Consider the following 20,476-nt stretch of genomic DNA (forward strand, 5'->3'; position numbering starts at 1 on the left):
GTCTATTATCCGGTTATTATTAATCCAGGTATTATCCATTATGTCTTGTAATGTAAACTGTACCACTTTCACTTTCATGGTGAGCTGCCCTTTCTGCGTTGACGTCGACTCGTGGCTGTGGTCAGGCATATTGATATGTTTGAATATATTCACACGTGTCTTCTGTCCTCATAGTAACCCACCACAACCCTTTTTATTCCCTTCTCATCCTTCCCCAAGGTAAAACAGCAGGCTACAGAATAGTACCTCGGCCGAGCTCTGTGTATTTCTTCGCAAATAAACCTATCTTCCTCTCTGTCTCTCTCGTTCTAAATTTATGCTTTTTCTTGCATCGGACGCTCAGTTTTGTTTTTGTGTCTTGCATTCTTCGCAGAAAAAAATTGAGAGGGCGGTGGAGAGAAAGCTCATTAGAATGTTTTTGCCTTGCGTCCACGTCTAAATTCCTTCGGTACACGACTCATCCCACGGACAGCACGATCGATTTGAGCGGGGAGATGAAGTTCTTTGGCACGGTGTCGTTCGGCCCCGCCTGTGGCAGGGCCTCCAGGGAGAGGCAGTGTGTCGAGTCCTTCTGGTAGGGTCCGCAGATGACGCTCAGCACGTTGCCGAACACGTTGTCCGCCGTGTCTCGCATCAGCTGGGCGGCGTCCGGGTCACTACAGTACTCCGTCAGGGCCTCCTCGCAGCAGGAGTAGAACTCGTAGTACTGGCTGCAGGGAGATGACCGAGGGACAAATGGCGGGAAGTGCGAGGCGTATGTCAAAAACTGCTCGATTGAATGGGATTGAATGGAGGAATACGTTCTATAGAGGATTCTAGTATGGGATAGTTGGTTCATTCATTAAAAAACTGATTAACACAGCACAACAGAACGAGGAGGAGAAGGAAGGAAAAATGTTTATTTGAAGTATGTGTACATACTTGAGGGAGAGGGCAAAAGGCATACAAGCCTGACGAGGCCCATCTCCCTTGGTGCACCTGGCGCAGTAACACAGCGTAACATGTGCAACAGTAATAGAACATGTGAAATGAACACACACGAATTTCAAAGGCAAGTTAGCATAGGCACATCAAGACATGAAAACAGAAGTTTAAAAGACACTTTCAACATTCATTAGACACGTTTTCATCAGTGTAAGCTTATGAGGGTTTTGCTAAAGCATGTATGCTAATTGTTTCCTCAATAAGCGCTCGTTTATGCATTTATGGATAAGATGTTTTATTTCTTTGCTAGAATTAAGAAGAGCTGTTATCTGGTACAACGTCGTTTGAGAGCCATAATTTGTTCTTGTTCTCGGTGGCCTGACAGGAACACGAAACACGGGACGGGCGCTGTTTTTTTTACTGCCTCCCAGTTAGGATGTTGTCTTCCATAAATTTCGTGACATTTATGAGGGACGGACGTAGTTTCCGGCCGTGACTCAAGTTTTGATGACGCAATCCACACCGTCTCTGATTAGTCGTTCCTTGTCCTGGGTGTGTGACTGGTCAGCCACCTCCCTACCTGTCCTCGGTTGTTGGCAATGGTTAAGGAGGTGGCTGACTGGACGCACACCCAGGACAAGGAATGGTCCATCGGAGATCGTGTGGATTGCGTCATCAACAGCATGAGCCACGGCCGGAAACTACTACCGCCCCTCGTAGAAGTCACGAAATTTATGGAAGACAACAACCTGACTGTGATGCAGTCAAAAAACAGCACCCGTCCGGGGTTTCTTGTTCTTTCTTGTCTTCGTTCCGTTGCGCTGTCTTAATCTGTTTCTTAATGAATGGAGGATAAAAAGTGTTTCCTCCCCGTCGCGTTAAATGCTCAAATTGAAAACTTGTGCGGCCACACAGAATCCCTTTAGGCTTCCAGAACTTTAGGCTTCCAGCTGTCACGATTATATGCCAGTCGCGGCAACCTATCGATATCCTTCTGAGGTTAACGGGTACGTGTGGCCACTATACCCTAAGGCACGCGACACAGTTGATTGAGAAACCTGAAGTGGTATTCCACTCGTAAACACGGTGAGGAAAAGCCTGCGGCGACACTATAGGTGCTTATTGGAACTATTCCCCACACTTTTCTGGAGTCGAGACGAGGATAATTGCAGATTGATGAGCCGCTTACATTATCTCGCCAAAGTTGCACCACCGCTATGCTGGCGGGGATAGTGAGAAGACGAAAGAGGGCACAAAACAGCTATTGACAGGTTCCGTATTGCTGAATCCTGGTCATAGGTTGGCCAGAGTCGTGGAACTATTTTCCAAAGTGTTTTTTAGGAAAGTTGTGTGTAGTGCCTTCTGAGAAAGCTAATTGTCTTTATGTTCTCAGGTCATAAACACACATCTAACAAATATGTTAGAGACACACACCACATCTGCCCTTAGATGCTAGGCACTATAAGTCCTCTTACGCTTGTATTCAGGCTTCATCCTTGAATGATGTCTGCGAGTTCGGCTAAAAGATTTTGTGCCGTCATGTGTGCGGCAAAAAAAATTTCGTAAGGGTGCTGCTCTATAATGGAGGACATCTCGCGCCATCATAAGCTGATAAAGATGCGCAGAAAATAAACAACAAATATTATCAATATAACCCACAAAATAACACCTTCATATGTACTAAGAAAAAAGCAAATGGTACAGTCCAAACGTCAGCAGACACGTGGGCATTGCTTAACCACGGAGTAGGAAAAGCATATATATAAACGTGCTTCAAAATACTGATAGGAACTGCAACGATAATCTTCAGCAGGAAAAGTGCTGACATACCAATAAGGAATGGTTTCAGGCAAGACGGCAGATTGATGAGCCGCTTACATTATCTCGCCAAAGTCTCTCCGCTGCTATTCACTGCGTATTTAAGAAGTTGGAAAGGGTTAGCCTGGAGTTAGCTGGGGAGAAGTTAACAGGGAACACCTTACAAACCTCCGCTTGGCTGATGACATTGCCGTGTTGAGTAAATAAGGCCAAGAATTACGTTGCATGACTGGAGACCTAAAGATCCAAAGCATGGATGTGAGACTTAACATGAAGAAAACTACGGTAATGTTGAACAGCCTCGGAAGTGAACATTAGTTAATGACAGACAATGGCGTATAAGTGGTAAGAGAATACATCTATCTAGGGCAAGTAGTGACCGCAGATGCTGACAATACTAGCGAAGTAGCTGGGGCGAATAAGAATCGGGTGGAGTACATTTAGAAAGTAATCTCGGGTCATAAATAGCAACTTATTATCAATAAACTGCCATAGGATTGTATATTGTACCGTGGCTGGGTGACAGTACGGAAACATGGGCGCAAGGCAGAATACTGATGCTAAATTCATACTGCTTATTGGTCGAATTTGTGCGCACGAACAGCAACCCAGCTGTAGCGAGGGCTGCAAGCTCACTGGAAGGTCATCGGCTTAAGAACGGCCGTCTCTCTCTTCCGCACTCAATTTAAGTGGACGACGCATTTCCTAGATAAGTAGCCTCTAGTTCCATAGTTCCACGGACTAAGCTTCTTCAGCAAGAAGAAAGCAGTTAATCGCACGCGGTATGCGATCGAATCTTGCCAGTATACCTAACATCTTCTGCATAATTTGCTAAACACGTTCCGTCTCAAAATTTTAGGGCGTCCACCAAAACAAACTTCAAGGTCATCTGGCCCCCATAGGGCGCACGTTGTACTCCCTGCACAGCTTTCCCGCCTCTCCTCACCGCAGTCTCCACTGGACCTAGTTATGCGTCCAGCTCCGTTGACAACTATGGCCTGACTATACCCATTTGCATCGGGCGAGGGAGTTGTCGAAACGACTCCTCTCTGGACTGTCCGGTTCCGCCAGCGCTTCCACCTTGCAAGCGCGAGGAACCCACGACAAGTGCAGTGAACAATATGGCAGCGCCCAGGGAGCCCTTATTGCAAAGGTCTATGTTCAGTGGCAACTTTCTTAGTAACGAAGGCTACAGGGGTGGAGCCTGGCTGCCTGGGAGGCCACTCTCTCTGTGGCAGCTTCAGTCCATTCCTGACGTTAAAGGGGAAAAATAATATCAGAAAAAAATTTTCATCACAGTTCAAGAGGCGTTTCCCCTGCTGTCCTGCTGTTTGTGTCAAGACCTGGGCGCCTTAGCAAGTGCCGCTATAAAAAAACAAGTGTGCCGAAAATGGTACTTCATCTGTAGTGCGCCACAACTGTGAAGACAAAATTTAGTATATTTTTAGAACTTAACAGCATCTGTCCAAATGCAGTTCAGGCTTGATAAATAATCTTGAAGGCCTAGCGTTCAGAAATAGCAAAGGCAGTGTCGATGCATCCGCTACATACAGTAAAAAACTGCTACATGATTTGTGACTAAAAAACAGTGTGCGATGGAAGATGACGGCTATAAGAGTCATGTTCACTATATTATAATTTGTACTGAAATTTCGCATGAGTAAAGGATGTATTTCAGGAGTATGCCAGTTGGGGTTGAGAGAAATGTTCAGAAAGTGAGAAAAACACTGAGCCATTCTTGAACCGTATGTGATACTTCAGCGCCAAATCACCGCATGTAGTTCGACCTGCACTTTGCTCCCTATTAATAAAGACCATGCTGAGCAAATAAAGTGTGTATATCTTACCAGCAAGCGTAAGGTATCTTGAGCTTCCTAGACGCCTTGCGGGCGGCGACGTATAGGTCTTGCTGGTATTTCTTCACGCAGCCGTGGAGCCTCTCGCCTGCCTGGTTCATGCACTTCACGTGCTGGAAGTATCCTGGGTTTTGAAAGCGAACAACATTAAAGTTCACTCTCCGTTCGTGTAGTCAATCGCTATTCCGATGCACGCATCTGTGATCTCCAGAAACAGAGCCCTTCAGTTATTCGTCATGATTTCAGCTTTACTTTTTCTTTTCATCCTCAGGCAAAACACCTGTGTGTATTGCTTACACTGAGTCTGGATGATTTCATTTGATATCAGCTTTAAATTAATGCACGCGGAGCTTAAGAAAACTTAACTTGTCCAATCCTTGTAAGCGAGTCAGTGGGATACAGAATACATAAGAGCGATAGCACGAGTAGAACGCATTCAGCGTCTCCCCGTCTGGGTTAATTTCAACTAATTCTAGAGGCCCGTGTGCTGTGCGATGTCAGTGCACGTTAAAGAACCCCAGGTGGTCGAAATTTCCGGAGCCCTTCACTACGGCGTCTCTCATAGCCTTAGTCGCTTTGGGACGTTAAACCCCATAAACCAAACCAAACCTAATTATTTATCCTCATCATATGTCACCGATATGATTCAGAGACAAAGCCAGAGTTCTTATGCGTACGCTGACAGAATGACAGACCATGTCCAACATTGTCGGGCAAAAATTTTTGAAGATTTCAAAATTGCAACGTACTCTTAAGGGAATATTGAAGGTAACGGTTCATTCTGATATGCAGCAAAATCTTTCTTTTAAAGCGTTTCCATCGATCGCATCGAACATATTATATCCCTGCCATACAAAACCAACCGTAAACGCTCCTGACGATAGCACTAACGTTAATAGAAAAAAAATTCAAGACTGTCAATGAGTGATCTGCGGATATATTGATTGTTATAGAGAAATCTTACATTATATGAAAAAATTGCATTCACCAATGATTTCCCACTCAAAAATGATTTTATCCAGAATTGCTGGGTATGTATAGACTAAAACAAATACATTTGCTGCAACTAATTTAAGGCAAGAAAGTACCAATGGTTCCTATTCAAAAACGCTCTTATCCAGAATTACTGGGCATGTATAGACTAAAACAGATATATCTGCTGCAACTGATTTAAGGCGCAGAAGTTTCTTTTCCTTCTGTTTGTTTTTTTCTACTTGCGGCTTAAAGAGCAAAGATGGATAGAAGTGGAGACGCACACAAAGCATCCAGCACTTCTATTCGTCCTTTTATTGGTGCGCTGCATGTAAAACGAAATACCACTATCCCAAGAAAATATAATGCTTGCTCTTTCTCTGATAAGCAAAGGTAATCAAAGGTAAGTGATAAGCAAAGGTAAACTTGTTCGCCTCATACCTAACAATTCAAATGCATTTTTGAACGGGAACCAGTTTGTGAACGCAATTTTTTCGCATAACGTAAGATTTCACTATAACAATCAATATATCCGCAGATCACTCAACGGCAGTCTTGCATTTTTTTGCTATGGATGCTTTTTCTGTCGTCAAAAGTGTTCCTTCCCCTTTTCTTTTCTATGGCCGTCATAACTGCTTGATGCGAATGATGGAAACACTCTAAAAGAAAGATTTTCCTACACATCGCTGGAATGGACCATTACCGTCAATATTTCCATAACAATACCTTACAATATTTCAATACTCAACATTTTAGTCCAAGAATGTTGGACATGATGTTTAACTGGCCTAACCTAACGTATCCTTAGAACTGAACAGCGAAACTGATTGCCAGCACCGAAAGTTGATTATTCCGGCTCAGCCATCTATATCATTGAGCATGAGGCAGGTGCATGTTCTTAAATTCTGGGAGGCATTGCTAATGATGCGATTGCCAATAATTTCCACCTTCCTGTGCGATCATGTTTCATTCTGCAATGCCTCTACATTTGCTTTTACCGGGTTGTCGTTTCGGCGTTGCTCTAATGTTCTCACTTTTTGATCCTTTTTTCCTACCTTTCACCCCTCCGTTTATTTTTCGGGTAACCTCATTCCCAGCATTCCGTTTATTTAAATAGCGGCCTAATACGTCACCCCCCCCCCCCCCCCCCCTCGCTTTAATAATGCTCTCGTGGGCTGAAGGCGCTCGTTCGAACAAATAAGCAAACACTACGTACTACTTGAAGGCGTTCAAGTCGCGTAGAAAGCACCGGCAAATGTCACCGCGATTACCGGCGAGTCGAAGAAAAGGTAATTAGTATGTTTTTTCGCATTAAGTTCCGCTACGACAGAGCAGTTGCCGGCAGCAATCGCAATGCTAGTCCCGCCTTTGCAGGGGACCCACGCGGTTCAGGCTAGTCTTCCAAACCTGTATATTTTCTTTATATTTCTCCAGTTAACTTCCTATTCTTGCGCTTTTACTCCGAAAATAATTTGTTTTCACACAGGGGCTTCATTTTACGCGACCAGAGCGACCCCCGGGGGCGTCTCCAGGAAATTCCCTCAGAAGTATCCTACTGAAATGCCGCCGTTTCAATAAAATTGGCACTGGTTTAGCTCTGGTTAAACCTGGAGGATTGCGAAAGCAACGAGGAGAGAGAGAGAGAGGCGATGGAGAGCGCGCGGCAGCGGCCCCGGCACGCTAGCTATGCGCCGCTACTGCGCATGCTCAACTGGCGAGCGCGGCGGCGTCACCTGAGTCACCCGCGCAGCGACGGCGGCGGCGTGCCAGCTGTGCGCCGTGTGACGTCGGTCAATGCTCCTCGCGCATGCGCAGTATGGCCTTTCGTCAGCTCTGCGAAATGGCTCGGTGACTCGCGTAGTGTTGCTTTCGCAACAAAAAGCACCCAATCTCCTTTTCATTCAAACTTCTCTTTGATGAGGCTGATGCAATGTACGCCCCACCCGACTTGGATAACAGGTACTTGCGGGCTGTTTTTCAGTGAAGCTAGTCTCTATAAGTCATAGCCTGTCAAGCCCGTAACTTTGCACAAGATTTGTACTCGCTTATTCCATAGGCGCACATCGCAGAAGACCTTTTGAGAAAGTTCGCACTTACGCTTGTGCGCGGCATGCGATGTGTCGCACTTTCCCTCGAGCTCTTCGACGACTGCGTTGACCGCTACCAGGGCGGCGCCACGGGTGAACCCCAGCAGGCAGCGAGTGGCGTAGTCTTTAGCACATGCCGCACTTTTCAACTCCTGCCTGAAAGATAGAGAAAAAAATGATGTAGCTTCATTTATTCCAAACCTAATTTCTACACTTAAATGCCACAAAAAATTCCTCAGATATGCGCTGATGTTGAGTCTGCAGTATATTCATTTCTAGGTACGGTACTGTATTTTGAAATTAACTTTTTGCTATAGGAAATTACTCCAGCATTTGGTATTAAAGATGAAAGTATACACTGAAGTGGACAAAAATCTGAACAGGCAGCAAAGGGATCATGCTAATAAAAATTGCAATGACGTACTTATATATCAACCCAGTTAAATTCAGCTTTATGTTCCAGAATTCCTCGATCCGCCTTAATTGCCATTTATGCGGCCATGAGCATGTCAGAAAGACCCAGTTACAGCAAGAGTCCATAATCCAACAAGTGAGGACTGGGAGGCAGCGCTGTCCAGCTCTAATACGGAAGATCAGCCTTCGCTGGTGAACCGGGCAAGAGGGGCGGCAAAAGCCAATGCGATCCTGGAGTCAGGGCCCACACCACTAAAGCCGACTTACTGTGTTCATTAAATGTTTTTTTCACGAACACACACATTTTTTTCACTGTCCATACTTTTCCTTCTTCTTTGCTGCCCATACCTCAGGCCCATCAAAGGCTTGGACAAAACCGAGAGCTGCCCCGATCGCAAGCGGGATCGAACCACTCTTGCAAGCACCCCTTTAATCCCTTCTCTTAAGGCCCAGTTCGGCTGCTTAGTCACAGTGAGAAAGCTACCGTGTATTTCCTTCCTTCATAACCTCCTCACTGCTGAAACGTTCCGTAGGAGACGCGCATATGAAATTAGAAATGCACAGAAATCTTACGATCCGGAAAGTATTCGAAGATATCTGCTGTCTTCATATACGCGCATTTTTTGTGTTTTTCATGTCCTTAATGTTTCCATATCCACGTTTCAGATCCATGCTATAAATATGTTGAATATTTCATATTCAAGCGAATTTTCTGTGAGGGTATGAAGAGGAAGATCTGATTGAAACAGCAAACTAATACAATACATTTCAATAACTCTTCTATATAGCGCAGGAGAAACACATTTTATATGTCAATCGCACTTGATAGCCAGAGCCTGGTAGGCGGTGTGGCGCAGGAAGCGTCCCAAAATTTGTATATAGTGCAGGTTTATAGTCCGTGGAAATGCACCACTCCTGAAGCTGTTATCCGCAGATGTGGAGTATCGCTTCCCGAAGGGTCACAAGCTCTTCAGCGGTTGAAGTAGAATTGTACCCTAAAATGAATCTCCGAGTCGTCTCCTGAGCGGGGATTACGAAAGCTGCTGTCTATGCCTTTGGTGACGCAGATCCATCCGTGTATACGTGCACACAGTTTTCGTATTCTGACCAGATGTAGGCAAGAGCAAGTTGCTTCAGTACGCTTAGTGGCATCACAGATTTCTTTAGTATGCCAGGTGCATGCAGGCATACTGAAGGCTGAGTCATCACCCATGGCGGCTGCAAGGGATAATGCGGCTGGGCATAGTCTGATGGCAATACGAATTGGTGGCAGCGCAGTGCACGTGCAAAACAGCTGTCCGGTCGCTCATCAAAAAATCTTCCTCAGCGGGTGACAGCGGTGCCGTGTAAGCGCTCGTAAATATACACGAAGTGGCTCGTGTGACAGGTAGATCGATATTGGGCACGCACGAGATTCCTGAATCGTGCCTTTGTTCGAGGGACAACGTCTATTCGTAGAAGGGATAGACATTCTTAGGTGGTAGTTAAAGTGCAGTGTAATAGACTCAGGATTGGTTAGTAACGCGTCATCTAAAATTTGGAGAATAGGTTTCTTTCGTCCACTGATAAATTTACAAAATTTCTGAAGATTTAAATTAGGCTAGGGCCAATAAAATGAAAGCGTTTGCTGGTACCCAGAAAGGGCTGAAAAATCAGCATCTCTCCGATTGTAATGGGTAATCACGACATGCAATAGCATCTGGTAAGATTGCCTGATCAGTGTTCTCCACATGAATAGGATGTCAGGACAGCTGCTGGTGTGACTTGGTTGATCATGACGAAACTTGTAGCGCTTGACACCCAAGTTCGGAACGAAGAGGACAATACATGCGTAGCGCATGTGTTGTTCGCTTCCTTCTCTCCATACGTGTCAGGCGCTACAAGTTTCGTAGATCCGGAGGACATGTTCTCGTTACACGAAAAAAAAAATGTTCCAATGGGAGATTCGGATTCAGATAACTCATTCCACCGAGGATCACCTTGCCTCGCCGCGACCCGGGTAGCGTCTTGGGTTTTAATCGTCGGTTTGGATTTCGCCACTCAAGGGCAGAACATGTGCTTCAGGTTCAGAGCGCGGATTAATAGCGGATTCAGAGCGACGCTGCGTACACCTCCGTCGATATAATACCGGACGCCTACGAGGAAAGTGCTGAGAAATCGGCCGCTCTCTGACAGTGATGAGCAATCCCTGCATGCGATAGCATCTCGTAAGATCCCCTAATCAGTGTTCTCCGCCCCCGTAAGCGAGAGCTCATTGGAAGGCACGGGCTATTCGTGACTTCAATTTCTACGCGCCGTAACAACCAGAGACGATCACAGAGGTTACGATATCCGCAGAAAGCTTTTACGACACACTACGAATGAAATTCTATACCTGAGGCTGCGAACCTTAGTGTGCTCAAAGCTGCGTTGTGTTTGTGCATGGCGTTCTCGGTGATCGACCTCAGTACTCGTGGAAGGTTCCGCCGGTGACGACGCCGTTATGTGAGGTCATAGCATCCAACAACACAGTTGGTGGTTGACGAGTGAGATGTCGAAAACTAAAAAATTGCCGTCGATTACGTTATTACTAATGCGAAACTTGAGCACAGCACATGCGCTGTTTCAGCTCTTCGACGGATTGAGGCAAAGCATTCGAGCAAGAGATACATGTTAAATTACAGACAATTTGTTATGTTTCCCACATATTCCTTCTCCAAGAAACACTCCACTAACGGTTCTTGATTGTCATGAAGAAAGCTTTGTGGTCGGAGAAATAGATGGATATATTATCAACTTGCTGCACCAATGCCTGGTTCTCAAAGACGAGGTCTATGCGAGTATTTCGCGAGGTTGTTACAGCCATGGGAGGAATTTCGAGCGAGAGGAACGGGATGTTCCCCCGCATAAGTGGTAAGAAATTCCTGTTTGTCTTTATATCGTGACGAAGACGAAGCTGGCAGTGGCGCGGGACGGAGCACTCGCGCTAGGCCAGCGGCCATTAAATCATCTCTTCTCCATTGTTGATCACGCTTCATTCTTCGGCTGGCCGCCACGTTACATTTGGTGTGAGGTGCTGGGGTCCTTCATCGCCATCCTGGTCCCGGAGCTTCGGTGTCCTGCGCCTACCGTGGACGTCGGCCGTGATTGCCTGGTCCGCGCCGCCCGGCCATGCCCCAGCCCGCCCGACCTGAACCGACCTCGCCGCTCACCCCAGCCCCGTCCCCCGCCTGGACCACAAGACACGACGACCCGAGACCCGACCGACCCAAGACCTAAGACCCACACCCGAAGACATCGCCCCCCTGCCCCTGCCGTCCGGTGCGTCCACGGACCTCGGCCGTCGGCTCCTGGCACCCTCCGGCCCGGACGCTTCCTGGACCGGGACTCATCCTTCGATCATCTTTCTCATCGTGGCGGCCAGCACTGCACCATCTTCTCCATACTATTCAACCCCCCACTCAAGACCATCTCCATTTCGCCGTCTGTTCGTCACCGATCGGGACGATCGCTCGAAGGCCCCGGGTTGTGTGACGAAGACGAAGCTGGCAGTGGCGCGGGACGGAGCACTCGCGCTAGGCCAGCGGCCATATCATCTCTTCTCCATTGTTCATCACGCCTCATTCCTCGGCTGGCCGCCACGTTACAATATCTGCATTAAAGTCCCCAGCCACCCTGCCACCCTGGCAGGTGGCAGTTAATGGTTGATCGTGAGAGTTCGCCCACCGTTGTCCCTAGTCGGGCGCGCCCGGGCGGCGGCAACCGCCACTGGGGTCCCATACTAGGGACCTCCACCTAGTGTTTGTAAGGATCGGTCCCTTACGGGCTGATCCAAACATACCTCCTGTTCATTCGTAACAAAATGTTTTCACCACCACCACCGTTGTCAGCGCTAACGCATGCAGCCCAGATCTCTCTCTCTCATCACCCCAATACCTATAAGCGCGATTCAGGCGTACACTCACCCAGGAAGCCAGTTATGATTCCTTTCCTTAAAATTATTGGTGTGAGGAGGAGGATAAAGTTTATTTCCGCCGACAAAAGTAGCAGATGACGTGGGGTTATAGCCCCACCAAATGGCCATGAGCTCGTGGCGTTCGGCGACTTCTAGGGTTCTTGTCACAACCCAAAAACGTTGTCAACGCCAACGCCAATGGACGCAAAGAACGTCGACAGCCTATGGCTTCAGCGTCGCGTTTCTGGTACAACGTTGACGCCTGCAGCCCATATCTCTCCCTCATCACCACACGTACCTATAAGCACGATTAAGGCGTCCACTGACCCAGGAAGGCACTTCCTTTCCTTCAAATCATTGGAGTGTAAAATGTTAAAGGTGCACTGAAGAGGATTCTGAACTTGTCTTTTTGCCGCGGGAACTCGATCTACACGTTCCGAGCTTTCTTAGAAACTGCGATTTACTGCCCTGTGTGGCCGATTTCCCCAATTAAATCGAATTAACATCCGGCTCCCGCCTTTTTTTTTTTAATTCTGCCTCGGACGGTGGGCGGAGTCGACCAACGCGTGGAGCGCCTTTCACCCAGTCCCGCGGCGGCTTGCCGCTCTGCCATCGGCGGAGTAATACGTAGTAGGCCGTAGTAGCAAATAGTCCGCGCGTATTTTTATTTCTTCGGGCTTATTTTGCGGCTATATTATCTGCGAATGAAACTATTTATTCATGGAAACCTAAAAAACAAAATAAAGCGAAAGCAAAGCCTCCACGGGACTGGGTGAAAGGCGCTCCACGCGTTGTTCGACTCCGCCCACCGTACGAGGCAGAATTAAAAAAAAAAGGCGGGAGCCGGATGTTAATTCGTTTTAATTGGGGAAATCGGCCACACAGGGCAATAAGTCACTGTTTCTAAGAATGCTAAGAACGTGTGGATCGAGTTCCCGCGACAAAAAGATGTTCAGAATCCTCTTCAGTGCACCTTTAACGCCAACGCCAGTGTACACAATGAACGTCAACAGCCTATGGCTTCAGCGCCGTGTGTCTGGCACAACATTGTCAATGCCTGCAGCCCACATCTCTCTCTCTCATCACTACACATACCTAAAAGCGCGATTCAGGCGTCCACTGACCCAGGAAGCCAGTTATGCCCACTTCCTTTCCTTAAAATGATTGGAGTGTAAAACATCAACGCCAACGGCAATGAACACAGTGAACGCCAACGGCCTATGGCTTCAGCGCCGCGTTTCTGGCAAAACGTCAACGCCAACGCATGCAGCGCACATCTGTCACTATACGCCAAGTAGCGTAAAGCACGGTTGAGGTGTCAACTGCTCCAAGAGGGCGGTTATTCGCCGCGTTTCGATGGACGCGGAACGCAAAAGGCGCCCGTGTGCTGTGCGATGTCAGCGCACAAAGATCCGCAGGTGGTCGAAATTATTCCGGAGAGCTCCACTACGAAACCACTTTCTCTCTTTCTTCTTTCACTCCCACCTTCTTCCCGTCCCTTATGGTGTGGTTCAGGTGTCCACCTAGATATGTGAGAGACATAATGCTCCATTTCCTTTCCTCCAAAACCGATTTACCAATTTACCAAGTATACCTTCCTTCTGCTTTCCAAGCTCCCGCTCCACTCGTTGCAGCTGAAATCGCGGCTAAGGTGACCACTGCTGGTTACAGCGGACAACGGCGACGGCGACGCTGCCAAACGCAGAAACGGGTTCCAAAGAACTGCGCTTTAAAACGAAAAAATTATCTGTCAACAATGCAAACATTCTCGGATGTTTCCTTTCCGGAAGCATCGCTTTGAAGAGACACAAGCAGCGCCATCTTCGTCATAGATTTTGCACTACTATTGTTATTTACAGCCACCTTCGCTATATCAGGTATATTTCCTTGTTATATCAGCATACATATGTGCATCACAACATGGGTTTAACTCCCAAAGCGACTAAGGCTATGAGAGAAGCCGTAGTGGAGGGCTCCGGAAATTTCGACCACCTGGGGTTCTTTTACGTGCACTGACATCGCACAGCACACGGGTCTCTAGAATTTCTCCTCCAAAGAAATTAAGCCGCTGCGGCCGGAATCACAACGATTCGTTTGACACCTCTGCGATTCGGCAGAGAACAACCAAGGTCCAATAGCACAAACTTAACCGCAGCTTCCGTCTCTTTCAACTACCTTGTTGCATGTGACACGTGCAACCGCACTGAATTAGACTGGTGGTGAAAATATTTTAATGAAATGGTTTAGGAGGTTGTAGCCGTGGTTGGAGCTCTCAGTCCGGAACCCCATTGGCGTAGGCTGCTGTCCGGGCTCTTTCGATGAGTTGCTTTTGACTCTTTCCGTCCGAGCTGGACAGAGCTGCCTCCCAGCCCTCCTGCGTTGGCTGGTTATTAACAGTGATCGCCTGATTTCGTTGGCAGGCCCATACCATATGGTACAGGTCCGCCTTCTCCCCGCAGAATTTGCATTGTGAGTCAAATGACTCCGGGTCTATGGCATGTAGTCTTCGTGGGTTGTTGTAAGTGTTGGTCTGTAGCTTTCGGAGGTGTTGTTCCTCCCCTTTATCTAGTGTCTTAGCCAGCGGAGGGTAGACCCGACGGGATAATCTTAAGTGCTGAAGTATGTCATTGTAAGTTAGTAGTGGGGTAGGAGGTCCCACGGCATCCGCACTGGGTGCCCTGAATTAGACTGATACTGCATCAGCTTGAGCATCTCTCCTTGCGCATGGCTAACTCTTTGTGGAGAAATTGCTTTTATCCTGGAAATGGCGTAAAAAAATAAATACATCTTTGTCAAACTCAGATGTCATGAGGCTAGTTTTTGACAAAAATCTCTGCCTCTCCCGTAACCGAGAGTAGAGTAAGCATGAAATGTTTACGGGCCTAATGTCATCTCGGTGGACACCCGAACCGCACCGTAAAGGAAGGGAGGAACGCTACCACCCGTTCGGCGCGATGCCTTGCCCTTTGAACGCAGCGCTTCTCTCCCGGGCCCCTGTGCACCTGCGCAGCTTTGCTTCGATGCGCGAAGCCCCTAAGAGATCACGGAACGACAACGAAGTGTACGTGGCATTTGTGTGCTTTTTGCCGCGTTATTAGAAATCGGAAATTATAATTCCGTGCATTATCAAACGCACAGCGCGACTGATATCTTGATAAACATTGAGAAGGCACCGGCAGCAGTTATTTTTTGTGACTCGTTTGGAGACCAACCGTTGCTTGCATGCCGGTCGCGTAGGAGGGCTTAGAGAGTCTCGTTAAATCTCGTTAAGTCTCGTACGGTGCCCGGATGTTCTCGTTTCAGAGCCCGGATGACTCGATTTCAGTGCCCGGATGACTCGATTTCAGTGCCCGGATGACTCGATTTCAGTGCCCGGATGACTGGATTTCAGTGCCCGGATGACTGGAATTCAGTGCCCGGATGACTGGAATTCAGTGCCCGGATGAGTAGATTTCAATGCCCGGATGAGTGGATTTCAGTGCCCGGATGATGGCTGTCGGTCTCGGCGTGACGTCACCACACTGCCGACAACGGGGGCTAAAAGCATTTCATGCTTAAAAAAAATGGCTGAGGCTTAGTTTAGGTTAAGCCTAGTCAGATGCGAAGCATATTGTCGCCGAGTTGCATATCGAGCACGCCGCTTGGCTAGACGTTCTTCACGCTCTCTATCAGTCTCTGTAGCACGCCGCAACTTTTGCTTCTCATTCCAACGAGCAGCCCTGTCTCCAGGAGGCATCTCTATCCCGTGTACGCCTAGCAGAGGCAGGCGCACCCTCTTGTATACCGCCGCTCCAGCATCACGTGTTCACTACAGCGCACCTAGCGGCAAAAGCAGGAAACACATTGGTCGCGACGCCTCGCGCGACGGCGCGAGCTGGGGCCCCGTTTCTCATCTGCTGTGACGTCACGCACCACGTGGTCATCCTTGGTCACGACGCCTCGCGCGACGGCGCGAGTTGGGCCCCCGTTTTTCATCTGCTGTGACGTCACGCAACACGTGGTATGACATGGAGGTCACGAAAGGTCAATGGTAACGACACCGCCGCGCTCGAGGAGCTGGGTTGGGCTATTTTAGTATGCTTCGCATAAAAAAACGCTTAAACTCCTTCCAAACCAAGAACGGTAAGAAGAAATATGGGAAGGATCCGGAACATGGGGTGCTGTAACGCGCACTGGCATCGCGCATGCAGTACAGTGGGAAAAAATTGGCTTTTGAGGAAAGAGAATGGCACAGTATTTGTCTCTCATCTCGGTGGACACCCCAAACGCGCCGTAAAGGAAGGTTTGGTTTGGTTTATTGGGGTTTAACGTCCCAAAGCAACTCAGGCTATGAGAGACGCTGTAGTGAAGGACTCCGGAAATTTCGACCACCTGGGGTTCTTTAACTTGCACTGACATCGCACAGTACGCGGGCCTCTAGAATTTCGCCTTCATCGAAATTCAGCCTCCGCGGTTGCCCGATACGACATAGCTTTCTCTTTCTAACTAGAGAAAGAGAACTGGGGGCACTAAATTTCACATTAGGAATTAACGTAATCGTCGGCAAACTTTTTTTAGAGCGCAGCTCTTTGGCGTCCGTTCCTGGGTTTCGCGTCGTCGTCGGCGTCGGCGTCGGCCTCGTAACCAGCTCCGCCCCCAATGTCACGCTTTTCAATTGGTCGAAATGCTCGTGACGTCACAGTGCGCGAATTTCAAATGGGGCCAATTGTACTTTGGCTAGTAACCATGCAACCAATCAAAGGGATCGTATAGTGATGCTGCAACTAAGTTGGAGTGAGTTTAGTTAATTGCTTAATTAATCAATTAGCCTAATTAATATAGAGGAAAATGAAGAGGTCAGAAGAAAAGAAAAGAAAGACGCGCGCCGTAGCGACAACAGCGTCCGCGGTAGGAGACGCTGCTGAAAAAAACATAAGTACGAAGCCGCGTTCCCTCCACCACCACGCACTTCCCCACTCAGTAAGACGTTGCTCGTTTCATATACGTTGTGTCGAACATCCTAGACAGTTCCAACAATTGACAGGTTAATGACAGAACACGATGGATAGAAATACAATAATATAAATATGAAATAGCCTAATTAACCTTTCTAGTTAGACCGCATAAATCAATAAAACCAAGAACGAAATTGGTCGAGTTGGGGAATCGAACCAGGGTCTCCGGAGTGCGATACGAGCACGCTAGCCACTCCGTAATGACAGCTGAATGGTTTGGAATGAATAAAGGCGCGTCTAGCTAATACAGCGTCTTCGTTCACTCCCATCTTCCCCCTTTCCCTTACGGCGAGGTGCAGGTGTCCACCCAGATATGCGAGAGAGATACATTTCCTTTCCTCAAAAAATAAATTTACCGTCCAGCAAGGCTTACAGCCGAATTGGCGATGGCGTTCTGTGGACTCCCTGGCAGCGTTGCAAGACGCTGTCGCGTTCCACTCTTTCAGGCGAAGCTTAACATGTTAACCACACATCAGTAACACACGCAGACAGCCAATGGACGCGTCATTCGCTGGCAGCACTTCATTCATCATTCACAACCACATTCTTAACGTACGCTCCCTTGCCGCACATGCCAAGCACGTACACCACGATCACATTCTGCGCCATTCCTCTGTACTTTGCTTTGCTGAAACCTGGATGGATCCCGAAGAGCCTCTCGAAATCATAGATTTCCTATACTGCTGTGGTGCTCGCAGAGACCACAACAGAGCGGCGGGAGTCGCTATCTACTTGCGCACAGGTCTCTCTGCAATACCAGTCGAAATGTTTGGCACGTCACATGAAGTTGGCGAACTGTGCGCCGCAAAGTTGCCCAACGGCTTGCTGGTAGTAGCTGCCTACTTCGCCCCTACCGCACTCACGAAAGACGTCGTGCCCTTCCTGCAACTCGCATTAACCGTCCATCGATCCACACCGATGTTAGTATTGGGGGACTTTAATGTTGACATAAAGACAAACAGCAATTTCCTAACACTTATGCGGGAGAACATCCCGTTCCTCTCGCTCGTAACGCGTCCCACGGCTGTGACAACCTCGCGAGGCACTTGTATAGATCTCGTCTTTGAGAATGAAGCATTGGTGTACCAAGTCGAACATATATCAGTCTATTTCTCCGACCACAAAGCTTCCTTCATGACTGTCAAGAACTGTTAGTGGAGTCTTTGTTAAAGGAATACGTGTGAAAAATAAAAAAAAATTCTGTGATAGCGCATACATGTGTTGCTCGATTTCTTTGCCTCAATCTATCGAAAAGGTGAAACAGCTTATTTGCTGCGCTCAAATTTCGCATTAGGAAGTAACGTAATCGTCGGTAATTTTTTCACTCCCTTCTTTATAAAGGGATAAAGAAGGGAGTGAAAAAAAAAAAGTTAGCCGACGATTACGTTAATTCATAATGTGAAATTTGAGCGCAACTCATCAGCTGTTTCAGCTTTTCGATAGATTGAGGCAAAGAATTCGAGCAAGACATGTATGTAGAATTACAGACAACTTAATTTAGCTGCTGTTCAACTACTGCTGACCCTAGTTAGAAAAAATTACTCTCGCATATCTGGGTGGACACCTGCACCTCGCCGTAAGGGAAAGGGGGAAGATGGGAGTGAACGAAGACGCCGTATTAGCTAGACGCGCCTTTATTCATTCCAAACCATTCAGCTGTCATTACGGAGTGGCTAGCGTGCTCGTATCGCACTCCGGAGACCCTGGTTCGATTCCCCAACTCGACCAATTTCGTTCTCGGTTTTATTGATTTATGCGGTCTAACTAGAAAGGTTAATTAGGCTATTTCATATTTATATTATTGTATTTCTATCCTTCGTGTTCTGTCATTAACCTGTCAATTGTTGGAACTGTCTAGGATGTTCGACACAACGTATATGAAACGAGCAACGTCTTAGTGAGTGGGGAAGTGCGTGGTGGAGGGAACGCGGCTTCGTACTTATGTTTTTTTCAGCAGCGTCTCCTACCGCGGACGCTGTTGTCGCTGCGGCGCGCGCCTTTCTTTTCTTTTCTTCTGACCTCTTCATTCTCCTCTATATTAATTAGGCTAATTGATTAATTAAGCAATTAACTAAACTCACTCCAACTTAGTTGCAGCATCACTATACGATCCCTTTGATTGGTTGCATGGTTACTAGCCAAAGTACAATTGGCCCCATTTGAAATTCGCGCACTGTGACGTCACGAGCATTTCGACCAATTGAAAAGCGTGACATTGGGGGCGGAGCTGGTTACGAGGCCGACGCCGACGCCGACGCCGACGACGACGCGAAACCCAGGAACGGACGCCAAAGAGCTGCGCTCTAAAAGAAAGCTATGTCGTATCGCGCAAGTTGTTGCCTTGACAACAACCACAACTACAAGTGGCTTCGCTTTGAGTGCGTTCTGGACGCATCCAGCCCACACCTCTCCTTCACCACCCCACGTACCTGTAAGCGTGATTCGGGGTCCATTGACCCAGGGAGTCAGTTACGCGCACTTCCTTTCCTTAAAATGATCGGAGTGTAAACTGTTGTCAACGCCAACGCCAATGAACAGAACGAACGCCGATGGCATATGTCTTCAGCGCCGTGTTCCTGGCACAACGTTGTCAATGCCAATGAATACAGAGCATATCTGTCACTACCGCCACGTAGCTTAAAGCACAACTGCAGTGTCCACTGTTCCAAGAGTGCAGTTATGCGCCTTCCCTCTGCTTTCGAAGCTCCCGCTCCATTGGTTTCGCAGCTTAAAGCGCGACTAACGTGTCAACTGCTGGTTACGAGGGACAGCAGCGACGCCGCGAAACGCAGGAAGGGGCGCAAAGAGCTGCGCTGTAAAAAAAAAATTACCGACGATTACGTTACTTCCTAATGCGAAATTTGAGCGCAGCAAATAAGCTGTTTCACCTTTTCGATAGATTGAGGCAAAGAAATCGAGCAACACATCTATACGCTATCACAGAATTTTTTTTTTATTTTTCACACGTATTCCTTTAACAAAGACTCCACTAACAGTTCTTGACAGTCATGAAGGAAGCTTTGTGGTCGGAGAAATAGAGTGATATATGTTCGAATTGGTACACCAATGCTTGATTCTCAAAGACGAGATCTATACAAGTGCCTCGCGAGGTTGTCACAGCCGTGGGATGCGTTACGAGCGAGAGGAACGGGATGTTCTCCCGCATAAGTGTTAGGAAATTGCTGTTTGTCTTTATGTCAAAATTAAAGTCCCCCACTACTAACATCGGTGTGGATCGATGGACGGTTAATGCGAGTTGCAGGAAGTGCACGACGTCTTTCGTGAGTGCGGTAGGGGCGAAGTGGGCAGCTACTACCAGCAAGCCGTTGGGCAACTTTGCGGCGCACAGTTCGCCAACTTCATGTGACGTGCCAAACATTTCGACTGGTATTGCAGAGACCTGTGCGCAAGTAGATAGCGACTCCCGCCGCTCTGTTGTGGTCTCTGCGAGCACCACAGCAGTATAGGAAATCTATG

At 47.7% G+C, this 20,476-nt stretch overlaps 1 protein-coding gene across 1 annotated transcript in view; it reads right to left on the bottom strand.

The window, feature by feature from the left end:
• Positions 1-455: 455 nt before the first annotated feature.
• LOC149331967 (uncharacterized) overlaps positions 456-20,476 on the bottom strand; it is a 45,745-nt gene continuing 25,724 nt past the window's right edge. The window contains exons 3-5 of the mRNA XM_089555623.1: positions 7,668-7,813; positions 4,590-4,722; positions 456-710 (exon numbers count right to left, since the gene is read on the bottom strand). Coding sequence (XP_089411749.1) covers positions 458-710; positions 4,590-4,722; positions 7,668-7,813 — 532 coding nt within the window. The 3' untranslated portion in view covers positions 456-457. The remainder of the gene's footprint in view (positions 711-4,589; positions 4,723-7,667; positions 7,814-20,476) is intronic.

The sequence above is a fragment of the Amblyomma mixtum genome, chromosome 8 (genome assembly GCF_055824585.1).
Source record: "Amblyomma mixtum isolate Tamu chromosome 8, ASM5582458v1, whole genome shotgun sequence".
NCBI lineage: Eukaryota > Metazoa > Arthropoda > Arachnida > Ixodida > Ixodidae > Amblyomma > Amblyomma mixtum.